The 14,444-nt window shown below is 38.7% G+C and overlaps 2 protein-coding genes across 3 annotated transcripts; one reads left to right on the forward strand and one right to left on the reverse strand.

The window, feature by feature from the left end:
• Positions 1 to 549: 549 nt before the first annotated feature.
• LOC131774126 (methyltransferase-like protein 27) lies at positions 550 to 8,636 on the forward strand. Of its 2 annotated transcripts, none has more exons than XM_059090144.2 (2): positions 550 to 694; positions 7,673 to 8,626. In XM_059090144.2, exons 1-2 carry the CDS (start codon positions 605 to 607, stop codon positions 8,225 to 8,227), a joined length of 645 nt encoding a protein of 214 aa, XP_058946127.2. In that variant the 5' UTR covers positions 550 to 604; the 3' UTR covers positions 8,228 to 8,626. The 2 variants fall into 2 exon arrangements, with proteins under 2 accessions (XP_058946127.2, XP_058946128.2); XM_059090145.2 differs by having other exon boundaries at positions 568 to 674; positions 7,673 to 8,636.
• A 180-nt stretch (positions 8,637 to 8,816) lies between these two features.
• Positions 8,817 to 14,154, reverse strand: LOC131776853 (uncharacterized). The gene is made up of 4 exons (XM_059093056.2): positions 14,021 to 14,154; positions 11,373 to 11,422; positions 10,495 to 10,627; positions 8,817 to 10,018 (listed from the first exon to the last, which is right to left on the reverse strand). Exons 2-4 carry the CDS (start codon positions 11,413 to 11,415, stop codon positions 9,595 to 9,597), a joined length of 600 nt encoding a protein of 199 aa, XP_058949039.2. The 5' UTR covers positions 11,416 to 11,422; positions 14,021 to 14,154; the 3' UTR covers positions 8,817 to 9,594.
• Positions 14,155 to 14,444: the final 290 nt, after the last annotated feature.

The raw sequence follows: 14,444 nt of genomic DNA on the forward strand, positions 1-14,444 counted from the left end.
AGCATTTCTAGAGAGGAGGCAAGGACTCGTCAAATAATTCCAGAGTTTTATGGTTCTGATCCGTTGTTTTCGGGCAGTGTTAAATGCACTAAGGCGTTAAGAGTTTCAATCCTCGTGTCAGCCGGTTATAAATGAATCTATATATACGTTCTCGTGATCTCCTTGAAAATCATGCGCGAGTTTGACCCTAAATTTAAACCATACTTTTGACTATAACAGTCCATAATAACCCCATCGCGTAGATGAGTAAGCACCCTCCCCCCCTCCCCCCCCCCCCGCTTCCCTCCGACTCTCTCTCCATTCCCCTTAAAAACAAAGGTTACTCACTAGCGTGACCAAGGATAATCAATGTAGCTCTTTAATCTCATTTACATCATTGGTGTTTAATCGATTCTGGAAAAATTCCTATTATTCTCTCTATACTTCACTTTTATCATCATATTATCATGTGTGACTTGCTTATACCTGGGCGACCTGATATGACCTACCGTTACCCCGTGGAATCGTATCGGTTAATTATAACATTTTATTCATAATTTCAAATGCATTGTTTCATCCACGCGGGCAATACTACGCCATTTTCGGTTATGCTTTAACGTCAAATATGGAAAAGAAAGGTTATGGCTGCAATAAACATGAAAGTTTCGACGCCTTGATGGATTTCTATGAAAAAGGTGCGTCAGAATACGATGAGGTAAGCGAACTCAGAAAGTAATTAACATATTGAATGATTTTCAATCGGCTGCTTCACTAATGCTCAGACGTGCATTACAGCGCAAATTTGCATAAACCTAGACAAAAAATAGATTCCGACTCAAATTTTACAGTTTAGTTTAATGCCACTTGCTATTTCACTCCTGTATGTAAAGAAACGACGATTCATGTTTAACAACTCCGCGAGCTCCTGATTCAATGTGCCTTTATGCATCTGTGTAGATACTGGAGTGACCTATGTTTTGAATCATGATAGTTTTTTGTGTAAAGATTTTTTCCAGTTACCGTTGCCCTTTCGCTTTGATATAGAGAGGAAAGTCGGGACATGGCTTGGGCTAACGACAAATAATCGAGGATAACGGTTAACTTGAACAGTAATTGTAAAATAACTTCCAATTTTCAAGTGTCGTAACAAATTATTGATCGATCAGTCTCCTCAATTGAAAGTCATGCCAGTGAACAATGGCGGCATGAATGTCGCATATGGTCCGACTAAGCCGTTTTATAACGTAGAAATTAAAAATTGTCGAGTTCAAATCGACACCTTTCCACAGTAAACCTCGCGAGTGTTATCGTTGGCACTTTCTCTTCTTTACCAAAGCATGAGACTGTCACACGCCATGTCACGGTTTTTCCTGATTGCGTGACGGCCGATACATGAAACGTGTAAATAATTCTCAAATTATATTAAAGTTCACACGGCAACCAGGTGGACAATCAGACATAGTTTACAGTGGTTTGCAGATTTAATGAATGTAACCGAAGAAGTTACAATTCATAGACCCAACGTTTCGACACTCCTGTCTAGTGCCTTCATCAGGGGTAGAAGAATTAAATCTGCAAACCAGTGTAGCATCAAACTATGTCTAATTCTCAAATTCTCAGTGGAAACAGCCATGATCCTTTTCAGTGTCTTTCGTTATTTCCTTCGAAAGATTTAGACTGTGAACTGTCATGAAGAAGAATTCTTGTTATTTTGTTGCCTGTTTATTCGTGGCCTCGAGTTCTGTTTGGGTCATGTCACGCAAGTTGGCTTCTTGACAGGAAAAGAAAGGGCCAATTTCGACAAAAAGGTTCGTTTAAGAAGGTTGTACTGCTTCGTTTCGACATTTAACTTTACAACCGCTCTCACATTAATTTCACGGCTTTCTCTTGACATCATTTTTCAAAGAAAATTTGTTTGGCCAAAATCTCCTCGAGTTATTTTGGAATCTCTGTTTCCTCTACAGCCAAGTGGTTGTAACATTTCAGTAACAGTTACACGGTAGAATCTGATTACGAGATTATTAGTATGCATCAACCTGCAACACTGACACAAATACTTTGTGGTTTAGTGTTGAATAGCATTGATTATTGTCGAAGAAAGTTCCACTCTCAGTGCAATGAACCCACTTCAGCATAATTTCCCGGTGCATTGCAGTTTTAATAATATGGGAGTAATGTAAAATGAACCATTAAGGGGAACAGATGCCAAAATAGAATGTAAAGCAGGTGTACTTTTGGCAGGCGAGTGCTCACTATTATCTCGAAGAAAATTTTAACTGCCATCTCTGATTTTCAAAACGGCGGAAGGCTGGGGAGATAAGTAATTTGCACCAAGGGGGCAAGCGACGGCCAGAAAGGAGAGGGGAAGGGGCTGGACAATAAATTAGAATAGATTTTTGAAAATGTGTTACACGGAACCAGTAGGTGCATTCGTTATGGAGAACTACATGTTTTCTCAGACCCTAACGTTCCATAATACTCTTATCTCCCAAATGGCTAAGCAACCTTCCCTCCTCTTCCTTACCTTCACTTCCTTGCGTGACCATGCATATAATCAACTTTTCATTAATAAGCACCCTAATCTCATAACATCTTTGATACTCTGAAGGCCCGTTTGAACAGTTTCAACACTTTATTGAACTAAATGTTCGGTGCGTTTGAACAGGTCGTTTGAACAGGTCGTCCAACATTGTTGAAAGCGTAAAAATACTTGAAAGCTTGTTGAAAGCGTGTTGAATCGAGTTTAAAATTTCATTTAACATCGATTCAACTTTTCCTTTGTTCTCGAAAATGTTGAATGGCCCGTTTAAACGGTTTCAAAATTTGCTCAACATCCGTTAACTTTTTTTGAATGAATGTTGATCAAATGTTCAAACTGTTTGAACAGGCCTTAAGAGAGGATATTCAAATTTGCCTGATACTTCAATATTATCATACTATGACGTAACACTACTGCAGGAAATCTTTACATTTATATGTTGCCTATGATTTTTTATTTATTGTTTCGGGAGCTTTTTTCAGAGGTCATAGAACCCCGATCCACCCTATTCTTATACAAGTAGTTCCACCTTTTCTCGAGGAAAGCAATCCAGTGAACATAATTCAAATGAGCGGTGAAGCAGCCTGGAAATGGAGAGTGTATTACTGGCTGCCTCGTAGAGTATTTTATTCACTCCAAGCGAGCATCATGCCTCTCGGCTGCAAGCTAAATGAATCGGTAAAATTTCCGCACGGCCCCATACTACTCTCAAAGGCAATCTATTGTTTTCGTCATTGTTATCTCTATCCAAGAACTGAATGCATAATTTATTATGGGGCTGTGCGGAAATTTTACCAATGAATCCTCGAGCGATCGCGTTGGTCGCACAGTCGGCAAAATATATAGAGATTTAAGCGCAAGATGGACTCAATTACAAGCGGTAAACAGAGGCAGAAAGTGCGAGCCGAGACGTGGGTTAAAATTATAATAAACCCTGAGGAGATCGCACTAACACCAAGTGATATATTGGCAAGGGTGACGAAAGAGAGCAACTACCTAGGCGGTAGAACTAATTAATGCATAAGTTCACTCTTCACTCAATGTTTACCTTTCATATCGTTTCAGAGTGACTTACTCTGACTTACTTGTAGAAAAATTGTGCGGGTGGATTTTTTTCAATGAAAATCAAATCCTAAACGGGTAATGATAGAACAAAAGTGTTTGTTGAGTAAGATACAAAAAGAGAAGAATATATAACGGACGGTTTCAAAACAGAGTACTATTCCAGGTTGTAACACACGCACGCAGTGTTTGATATTCTTCTAACAATAGCATAAAAAATAACTTTCTAAGCTATTGTTTCTTAGCTCGGCCTAGACAAATTAAGGAGCTAAAGCAATATTCCCTGAGGAGGAATGCGTGCGTAATCTTTGACCAATCAAAGCTCTCTAGAATACGTTTCGCAGCTAATATTACGGATCTATAATTTTTTTTCTACTTCTAGTAAATGTCTCGAAAACAGTAGGCATTCTGCGTGTTGTCTTATTTGCAAGAAAAACTACGCCGTATTTTCTTTACGAGCGCTTCTCTCTAGCATCAAACATGGAAAAAGAGGGGTATGGCTTTAACAAACACGAAACTTTTGACGCTTTAATGGCTTGCTATGAGAAAGCTGCTTCAGAGTACGATGAGGTAAATGAAATCAGACAGTATCTTTTCCAGTCGGCTGCTTCCCTGATTCTCAGACGTTCATTTCGCGATAGAGATGAATTTGTTCTAACCCTTTTGATTACTTATGTTGTGCAGTTTTTAGCCTTTAATTCTATACTTGCGTGCGCACAATGCATATAGTGCGTTTAACAACTCCGCTAGCGTTTGATTTAGCTTTAGTGCTTCTGTTTATTTGTGCTTGCGCTTGATTTTTTTAAAAATAATTTCTAAAAATACTCCAGGGAATAGACAAAAGACTTATTTCTGAGTCATGGCCGTTTTGGACATTAAAAAATATATATATATTGCTTGATTACTGGCGGCATTTCGTTATGATATAAAGAGGAAAACCTGACTATCATGCATTTAAGGCGACAAAAGAATCGATAACCGTTAACTTGAACGGTTTTTGTCAAATTCCTTCCTATATCTGTTAATGGTTTTTTAATTCATTATTTCTTATTCGCAAGCAAAACTGCGCCTTATTTTCTTTGCGTGCGCTTCGCTTTAGCATCAAACATGGAAAAAGAGGCGTGTGGCTGCAAGAAACATGAAACTTATGACGCTTTGATGGCTTGCTATGACAAAGCTGCTTCAGAGTACGATGAGGTTAAAGAAATCAGACAATATTATTTTCAATCGGTTGCTGCCCTGATTCTCAGACATTCATTTGGCGATAAAGGCGAATTTATTCCAACCTTTATAATTACTTACGATGTGCAGTTTTTAGCCTCTAGTTTCATAATTGCACGCGTTCAATGCATATAGTGCGTTTAAGAACTCCGCTAAAGTTTGATTTAGCTTTAGTGCTTCTTTTTATTTGTGGATGTATTTGTTTTGTTTTGCTTTGTTTTTTTAATTTCCAGTGAAACCTCCAGCGAATACACAACTGACTTACTACTGAGTCAGAGCCATTTTTGGCGTTTAAAAAAAAATTTAACGTTTGGTTACTGGCGCCGTTTCGTTATGATACAAAGAGGAAAACCTGACCTTCATTTAAGACGAGGAAAAAGAATCGATAACCGTTAACTCGAACGGTTTTTGTCAAATTCCTTCCTATATCTGTTAATGGTTTTTCAATTCATTGTTTCTTATTTGCAAGCAAAACTACGCCGTATTTTCTTTGCGTGCGCTTCGCTTTAGCATCAAACATGGAAAAAGAGGCGTATGGCTGTAACAAACATGAAACTTATGACGCTCTGATAGCTAGCTATGAGAAAGCTGCTTCAAAGTACGATGAGGTTAAATAAATCAGACAAAATTGTTTCCAGTCTGATGCTTCCCTGATCCTCAGACGTTCATTTCGCGATAAAGACGAATTTGCTCCGAACCTCACTAATGTTGTGCAGTTTTAAGCCTTTAGTTTTATACTTGCATGCGCACAATTCAAATCGTGCGTTTAGCAACTCCACTAGCCTTTGAAGAAGCACCAAAACTAAATGATTTAGCTTCAGTGCTTCTGTTTATCTGTGCTTGCACGATGCTTATGACGCTTTGATGGCTTGCTATGAGAAAGCTGCTTCAGAGTACGATGAGGTAAACGAAATCAGACAATATTATTTTCAATCGGCTGCTGCCCTGATTCTCAGACATTCATTTGGCGATAAAGGCGAATTTATTCCAACCTTTATAATTACTTACGATGAGCAGTTTTTAGCCTCTAGTTTCATAATTGCACGCGCTCAATGCATATAGTGCGTTTAACAACTCCGCTAGCGTTTGATTTAGCTTTAGTGCTTCTGTTTATTTGTGCATGCGCTTGATTTTTTTAAAAATAATGTCCTTAAATATATTCCAGGGAATAGAAAAAAGACTTATTTCTGAGTCATAGCCGTTTTGGACATTAAAAAAATGTATATATTGCTTGATTACTGGTGGTATTTCGTTATGATATGAAGAAGAAAACCTGACTATCATGCATAAGGCGACAGAAAAGAATCGATAACGGTTACCTCGAACGATTTCTGTCAAAATCCTTCCATAATTCATTTGCTGTAACAAATTATTAATTAATAGCGTTTTTGAAGTGAAGGTCATGACAACATACAAAGACAACGTGAAAGCGAAGATAAGTCGCATATTTTCAACCCGCCGTTTTATAAAAGGAGCGTGGTTGTTGGAAAGTGTTGAGTTCAAATCCATACCTTTCATCAACGAAACTCGTCTTTTACCTCTTTCTCTTCGGCCGGTTGTTGGTCGTCACCTCAACAGGCGCTTGAAGGGATTTTCGTTTCTTACTTTTCACCTCGACTGTTGAGTTGGGTGGAGTGCGGGGAGGTGAGGATGAAGCGGAGCAGATCTGATCAAGTGTCTAAAACCATATGCCTCTGTCCCCGCGTGACAGCCCTGGGTGGCCTATAATTGTAACTTTACGTAATGCTCTCTCCTTTTTTATTTCTTTTTTTTGGTGTAACAAAGAATTGGTCCATGCTTAGCGTGCGTATATCGAGTTAAGGATGAGCGCAGGACGAGAGAAGAGTAAGAGTTGCAATTTCTGACGTTTGAGTGACATGAGAACGAATTAGTCAGAAATTAATATTCTGACGCACGTTGAAGAGGTTCGCATGGCAACACGGTAGTTATTTACGGATTATTTAAGTGTTTCGCGGGGAAAATTAAGTCATTCTACGTCGGTCACTCTTACGTTTGATCACTTTCTTTTTTCTTTATTTTTTTTATTTAATGTAATTTGTTTTACACCTCTCTGTGAAATTTTCTGTGTGACTAGTAGTGTAACTAGGTTTATTTTAGTTACCCTTTCCTCGGGGTATAATGCTGCTGCATTAGATGAGGAATACGTTTCCACATATTTTTTGGCCATTTCTAAAGAGTGGTTCTTTAGTGGTCTTTCGTATCTGGCGTAGCACAACCTATTTTTTTATAACCCTTCAGTTTCAGTGAATACTTGCAGTACATTGCAGATTGTAGTAGGATGTGTAGACTACAAGACTGGCTGACTCATCCTACATAAACTTTCACATTGAATATCTCGCCTGAGTGTAGTCAGAATCTGTAGTCTCTTGAGTCTGAAAGGCCCATCTCAATCGGGACAAAGTGGGAGAAGATCTCAAAAGTTTTGAAACCTTGCGGCTAAACTCAACGAGAACTTGCAGCCGAAGTGATAAATGCATGGCCGTGCAATACATAAAGATTTTTACGATGGTTGCTCCTAAGAAATAGGTAGGCTTTGCGTGCGCACTATGTCATTAGATGTACTGTCACCAGATATCTTTTAGTATATACCACACAGGTAAAAAGTGATTGGCCAAGTATTATACACCTCTGAGCAGCGGAAGAGCGTCAAGAGATTAATTTCCGACCATTGTTCGGTATATTGGCAGATAATTTTTTTTTTTTTACACGTGGTATATGCTAAAACAAGTATTAACCTCCTCGGTGAAAGTGGTGGGTATTTGCCTTGTCACATCGCGGTACGGTAAATATCCACCTCCATCCACCCCACCTCGAAGCGTAATTGTTGAATATTACTTTTTGAATGCACAGGATGTTAAAGTTCACAGAGGGTACATCGGACACGAAACCGCGACAGAAAGGTTGGTAACAACTCTAAAACAGCTTGAGTTTCCGGAAGATTGCAGAATCCTTGACGTTGGTGCGGGGACCGGGCTGGTCGGAGTGGAGCTTTGTAAAAGGCAGTTTACCAACGTGGATGCCTTAGATGCGTCAGACGCCCTTCTCAAAGAAGCCGAAAAGAAAGGAATCTACAAGAATTTCTTTGTTGATGTCCTGGGTCCTAGTCAACGGATACAGTTGGACGACGACTGCTATGACGTCGCTTTTGCCGTTGGCGTGTTTACTCTAAACCACGTGAAGGCGGAAGGCGCCATGGATGAAATGGCACGAGTTGTCAGGCCAGGCGGATTGGTCAGCTTCACAATAAGAGAGGATGTGATGTTTGAACAAGAATATGGGTACGAAGCAAAAATGGATCAGCTGTGTCGGGAGAAAGTCTGGAAACTAGTGTCCAAGAGTGAGGAAGACTATCACAGCAAAACAGACATAAGGAAATGCTACTTTTACATTTATCAAGTTATGTAGGATTTTACTCAGACTTAACGCGATTCAGCCAAGGGCAATAAGAGGTTTTGTTTTTTCAATTATTTGTTAAACTTTTCTTTAGAAGCCGGGCTTACAATAAAGCGGACATCAATAGGACGAAAACTTGTAGACGCTCGTGAAGTTTGCTATCCGATGGAGTCACTTTGAGTCTCCTGATATAAAAATCTTTGTCTAGGGTACTTCTAAAGGCGTCTTTTCCTTCAGGCGAGACGAGCAAGGACAGAGAATTTCCGTAGTGCCGGCTCAAACATGGCCGCCGTGTGACAAAATACTTTTTGTCTACAGTGCGTCACAGTAAGATACCCATTTTCCATAAATTGTCTTAGGTAAAACATATAACCACTGGGTAATAAGTTGAAGAATGAAATACTGAAAAATCGGCTTTTGAAAGGAATGTATTTTGATGTCATTGATTTCCCATCACTCTTTGTCGTTATTTTAACACATTTCCAAGCTACATTGTAGAAAAATGCTCTGCAGTAGTATATGATACTGCTCCTCTATTTCTGGTTGTTTTTATTGGCTGTTGGTGATGAATCACATTTGTTTACTGTGTTTAGTAAATATGGTATTTATTGAGGAGAATCTCCTTGTTAATATATGTTGGGCATAAGGAGACTCCTTACCAGCCTCTATTTTCATCTCCCTTGGGGAGCTTCATAAAAGACACTGGGCATTTTGAGATTTCAGGTGGCGAAGCCTAAGAAAACGTCAAAACAATGGAACTGCATTTCTCTCGAGCATTTGTTTCTGTCTCTAGTAGCGCTTAAGTCCTTGCCTACTTTGGAAGGTAGTAATTCGAGTCTCACTATAGTTACATTCAATTGTTTTTAACAACGTCTTTGACTAATAAGGATAATCAAGTCTTTCCCTTTAAGGCAGCTTCGGAGTTCATACTTTACCCGGTTTATATATTTTCGGCGTCAGAGACTAGTTTCGCACGTCATTCGCATGCCGGTGGCAAATGACGGCTATTGACCCATCAGTCCTCTCAATGTCGATACGATATAGTTACCTATGTTTATCCTTCATTTTTTCAATAATTGTTTGTTTTTTCGATCCCTTAAATCTCATACGACCCTCATATTAGAAATTCATAGCTTTGTTCTTGACTGATGGTTTCATTTGACCTAAACCCAAGGTGTTGATCTCTTTCCTGCAAGTCGCTCTTATTTCATTGCATTACTTATCTTGGATTGCTCATCGGGTCTTCCTCCATATTCTCTTTTGAATTAAATCGCTACTTCCTCCACCCAAATACAGTAGCCTCTCTCTTTAATTTCTCTCGTCCATGGATTGTAATCGTGCTGCGATTGTCATCGCCTCGTTTAACATTCGCTGGTTCCTTACTCATCAATCATATTTTGATGACGAAGTTTCTCCCTTAACTCAGATACTAGCATCTTCTCTCTGTAAATTCTCTCGTTGGACTCTTCAGTGGTCATGTTCGAATATCTAAAAGACTGTTGTCTCGATGGCGGCATCCTTCCCTTGGGAAGGGAAAACATCTCTGGACTTAAATGCTCCTTACTGTCACTGCGTTTGGGTGAAAGACATGGTGAGTTGAGCTGAGGAAGGGGATGAGTGTTGTTTATACTGTTCACCGATTCTATAATTTTAACCTCCATTGCACGGGGAATTCTCATATTATCCACGAATGACGGCGAGAACACGGCTCTAGAGTTGGTTTCACTGTCATGCAGTTGTTCGATGAATGCTCTGGGATATATATCCACTGGGTGTCTCAAATTTTGGTGCTTTGCATGTGGTCTGAAATTACAAAATGAGACATAAAATTAGGGAAAAAAAAGAAGCAGCTACTTCACGCTGTCTTTTTCTTTTTTTTTAACTACAGTGTACTTAAAGTTGTATAAGTTATATGAGCCATTACATGCTCTCTTTCCGCCTCTTCCTCCTGTCAAGTAGGTTAACAGGTATTAATTTGGAGAATTATCTTTAATTTAATAGCCAGACTCCGTTTTAAATATCACAGGTTTTTTTAAACAGATCCGAAAGCTTTAGAAAAGAGAAAAAAGATTCTAATTTGATAGCCTTCCCATTTAATAATTGTGTTTTGATGGTGCAGTTTTGAATGAAATTAATTCTAAAAGGAATTCGAAAACGAAATTGGAACCTTTTATCAATGGTGCAACGCTCAACATGTTGCGATTCTGGAAAAACGTTTTTGTGATTTCCCCACATTTGATCAAAGCTTTAGTACATACAGGTTGACTTGATCTTCATACCTTTTATTTTTACGCTTCTTCCGAGTTTGGCAGCAAACAAAGTAGCTATAGTAAATACCCACTATGATCATAGTAACTGCGAGGAAACCAGCCACACACCATACAACTACCATCCAAAAGGGAATTTCTTTCTCTAAAAAGAATAAAACATCAATTTGAAAAAGAAATGATTTGTGTCCTAAACTTCAAAGTTATAGCGGTTGTTCAGCAGGGTATAGTCGGAACGGTTTTGAAAACGGCTGAAATCAAAGATAAAGATTACGCAGCAGTATATGTTGGAAGCTCTCTAGTAGTGCAAGGATTGCTGTTTTGGTGTTTATAAAAAACTTACAAAAAAACATAACCAAGAAAATATGTAACAGGATTTCATATGCATTCAGGGTAACGAAAGTGGCGTGTTTTTGAAGGAGTGAATAGAGAATAATTTTTTAGGTTCTTTTAGCGAACTTTCTGAAAAAACGCCATTATAAGTAAAACTGCATTCATATGTAGACTGATAGTTAAATCTGATACCTTTATAAGAATGCTCTATTTCAATGAAAGATATTAGCAAATAGATTGTGAACTCGATATTTCTATCGCGTGGTAGTTGGCAAAATGAACTATCACGCATAGCAGATTGTCAAATTGTCTAAGCGTTGTACACATACTAGTATTTTACAACGTAACAAAAGACAGTCTCTTCTATTTCTCTTATTTGATTTATAACCACACACTGTTGGACAATTCGCTTTACCAACTGCCTCTTACGGAATAGATAGCTAGCAGCGGAGCCAATCAGACTGTGTTTCCAAATGTTTTAATAAGATGATAAAGCCCTCTACTCATTATAGTATGAGGAAAGTGTTTCGAGTCAGTAAGATAATTAATTTTGTCACCTTGCACCGCCGTTGTCGGCAAGGAAGTAGTTTTATTGTCCATGCCAATCCTGGGGAGAGAGAAAAGTTATTAGATGCAAACAAGAGATCATACGCAAAAATGTTTGTTTCGTCTTATTGAGAGCATGGGACCAAGATAAAATTAAGAGTACACATGTGGAATCGAGCCTCCTACCCTTAGCCTGTCCTTGGCTTTCAGTGGTAAAATAGAGCGGAATGGGAAACTACGCGACAGAAGCAGTAGAGCGGATAAAGAGTGAGGCTTAGGTTGTGTCACGAAAAGGGAGGAGGCCTGGGTTACGCGATTAGACCCAAATTTCCCCCTTATACACAATCAGACCAAAGTCTCCCGCTGTTTTCGCTCTGCCGTTCACTAATCATACACCGAGTTAGTACAATTAAGTCAATCGGAAGTTTGGAAAGACACGGAAAGCTCAGATCAATAGAATCACGCTGATCAGTTCGCGTGCGAATAATTTTTCAACTTTGAGCGATGCCAGTGTGCGAGAAGTCTGGCACTGATAATTTGTGCCAGATTCCTCGTAGAGCTCTTGCAAGGTCGCTTCGCTCAAGGCGTCAAACCTGAAAGTACTCGCGGACTAAGAAACTCCCATTCGCAATGCTGATAATAAGGTCTAATCACAGGCAATCTGTACTTTTAAAAGTTAATAAAAAAAAACCATGCCCAAGACTGCTTTTTAAGATTCTAAAGATTGGTCAAAACTTTTAAAAACTGTTATCAAATTTAATACTGAATTCGTCTATGGACGCCGCCATTTTGAAAACGACTTAGCAACCTGATCACGCACCCTGAACTACAACAGGCAGTGATTTAAGAAAAAACAGTGAATGGAGCAACGCAAAACTGATGCAGTCACGCACTACTCAGTAAAATTGCTCCGTACCAGCTGGATGAAAATGTGAAAAATAAGCTGACAACGGACAATTTTTCTGTCATATGTTATACTCTAGTATTGATGACGATTCTTTTCTATCCGGTCTACTGAGCTAAGTTTGGCAAGCTCGCCAAACCACCAGTTCTGGCGTAGTGTGTTTATCAATGAGTTTGATTTTTTTTCTCTTTTCTTCTATTCCTAATAATGAAAAAGCCTGCTGCGTGTTCGTCACTATTGTCATGGTATTATCTGTGTTTGCTTTTTCAGTAATGCTATGTTTGCGGAGAACAAATTCAATCTTTATCTTCTAATACGCTTAAAGTCATATGTACTCCTGAATTGGTCACAATATTGACATTTACAATACCCTACTTTCCTGAGAAATCTGGTTATAGAATCGAATATGGATCATAGAGGCCTAAAATGAAGGTGAATATTTGTTACAAATCGTTCAGAGCGGTAAGAAATGTGTATTTCTCATAATGCGAGTAACCAAGATATCTTACTTTTCAGTTCGTTCTGTATCCATCTATTTAGAGAGAAAATGATTGAACGCTTGAGAAGGTTGAATAAAAGATGTTACTCAAAATCTCTAGCTAGACGCATGAGAGTAGAAAACACGTTCTGAAGACAAATGAGTTGGTTAGATCCAGAAAATATTTCGCCGTTCATTCGTGAAAATTTATGAACTTCGCTACATGCAGATCTACATTTAATGTTAGTTTTTGGAGGATAAATATTAAATCTCGACGATACATGACTCAAAGAGGAGGAGATACCTCTATAGTAGTTAAAATGAATGCAATATTTCTATCAGGGTAAAATTCGCTCCTTAGCGACGATATGTAAATTACGCCGAGAAAGTATGTTCCAAAAACCAGTTATTACAACTGAATATAGCGTTTGCCGTAAATTGCCCATTGTTGATTCCGCTCACAAGTTCCGCAGGCATGTTATTTTACCGATGATAGGATACATTTGACCGAGATATTATCGCTAAATTTTACTGTAATCATTTGTTTTTCTCCAGGCTACATACGGGTTTTGAATTTCCGCTTTCAAGATAGATTTGGATAATAAAAACATTGCCGCAGAGAGGAAATCATGGTTCGATCAGATATGAAAGGTCAGGAACGAATTTAAAACTTTCCTTTAAAATACATGTCGGTAGGGAGTGAAAAAATCACTATAAGCGGAAATTTTCCCTTTTTTGAAAACTAAGGGCAGAACACATGTAAGTTTTTACTTAAAATGCACTGTGATCGTGAATATCGGCGGAGCGAGCGAGTTTTCAGTGACGCTAAGTATTAATTAAAACAGTATTGTAAAACAAATGTCGCAAACTTCGTTCATGGTTACAACTAAATGAATCGAAAGTAAGCTACAGACTCTGTTGTCGTAGTTCAGCACTACAAGCGTTTGGTTGCGTTTCGCATCGCGTCGGTCCGTTGTCTTTCAGCATCGAACACAGCTCAAAAATCATGTTATTGCAGCGTCGTTCGGCGCTTCGCTTTCGCACCAATAACGTTGATATGTTGAACTCACAGCTCTTAAATTTTTCCCATATCAACGTCGATAAGCTACTTCTCTTTATTGTTATTTTTATGTCGTTCGTCTGATAATTCGTTTTTTCTGTCATATCCTTTACTCTCTCAAGTCTCGTACAATATTTACGTTCGTAAAATTTATCTCTCCTAAAAACAATGCTTTAACATCTAAAATCGTTTTAGGTATAACATCAACTCGACCAACCTTCACTTTCAGAAATCACAACATGATGAGGTTCGCCAGTACGCCTAATCTCCAAAGAACAGCGAGCGGAGGAGTCTTTTAGCTAACGATAATAGACACACTCTTTGAATAAAATAGCCACGAGCAGAGTTTCCTCATTGACAACTCCAGGTGTAAGCGCCACATGCAGCAAAACACTGTTTGCTAGATCTCAACCTATCCTGGCTGTCTTTAACAAATGTAAATGAAATGCTCTTCCTTATGATTCTTCTCCGTCAATAAAGAAAAAAGAAATTTCTCTTTTCTCTGATGCGGACGTATCACTGCCAGCCTGAATGAGTGGACATCTGAATCGTTCAGGAACGTATTATTATCTGTTGTTTTTCAGCGGCGGTCAATGATGTTTGTCACATATTTGTTTTCGTGCCAAGACATTTGAGAGTTC

This window comes from Pocillopora verrucosa, chromosome 6, assembly GCF_036669915.1.
Source record: "Pocillopora verrucosa isolate sample1 chromosome 6, ASM3666991v2, whole genome shotgun sequence".
NCBI lineage: Eukaryota > Metazoa > Cnidaria > Anthozoa > Scleractinia > Pocilloporidae > Pocillopora > Pocillopora verrucosa.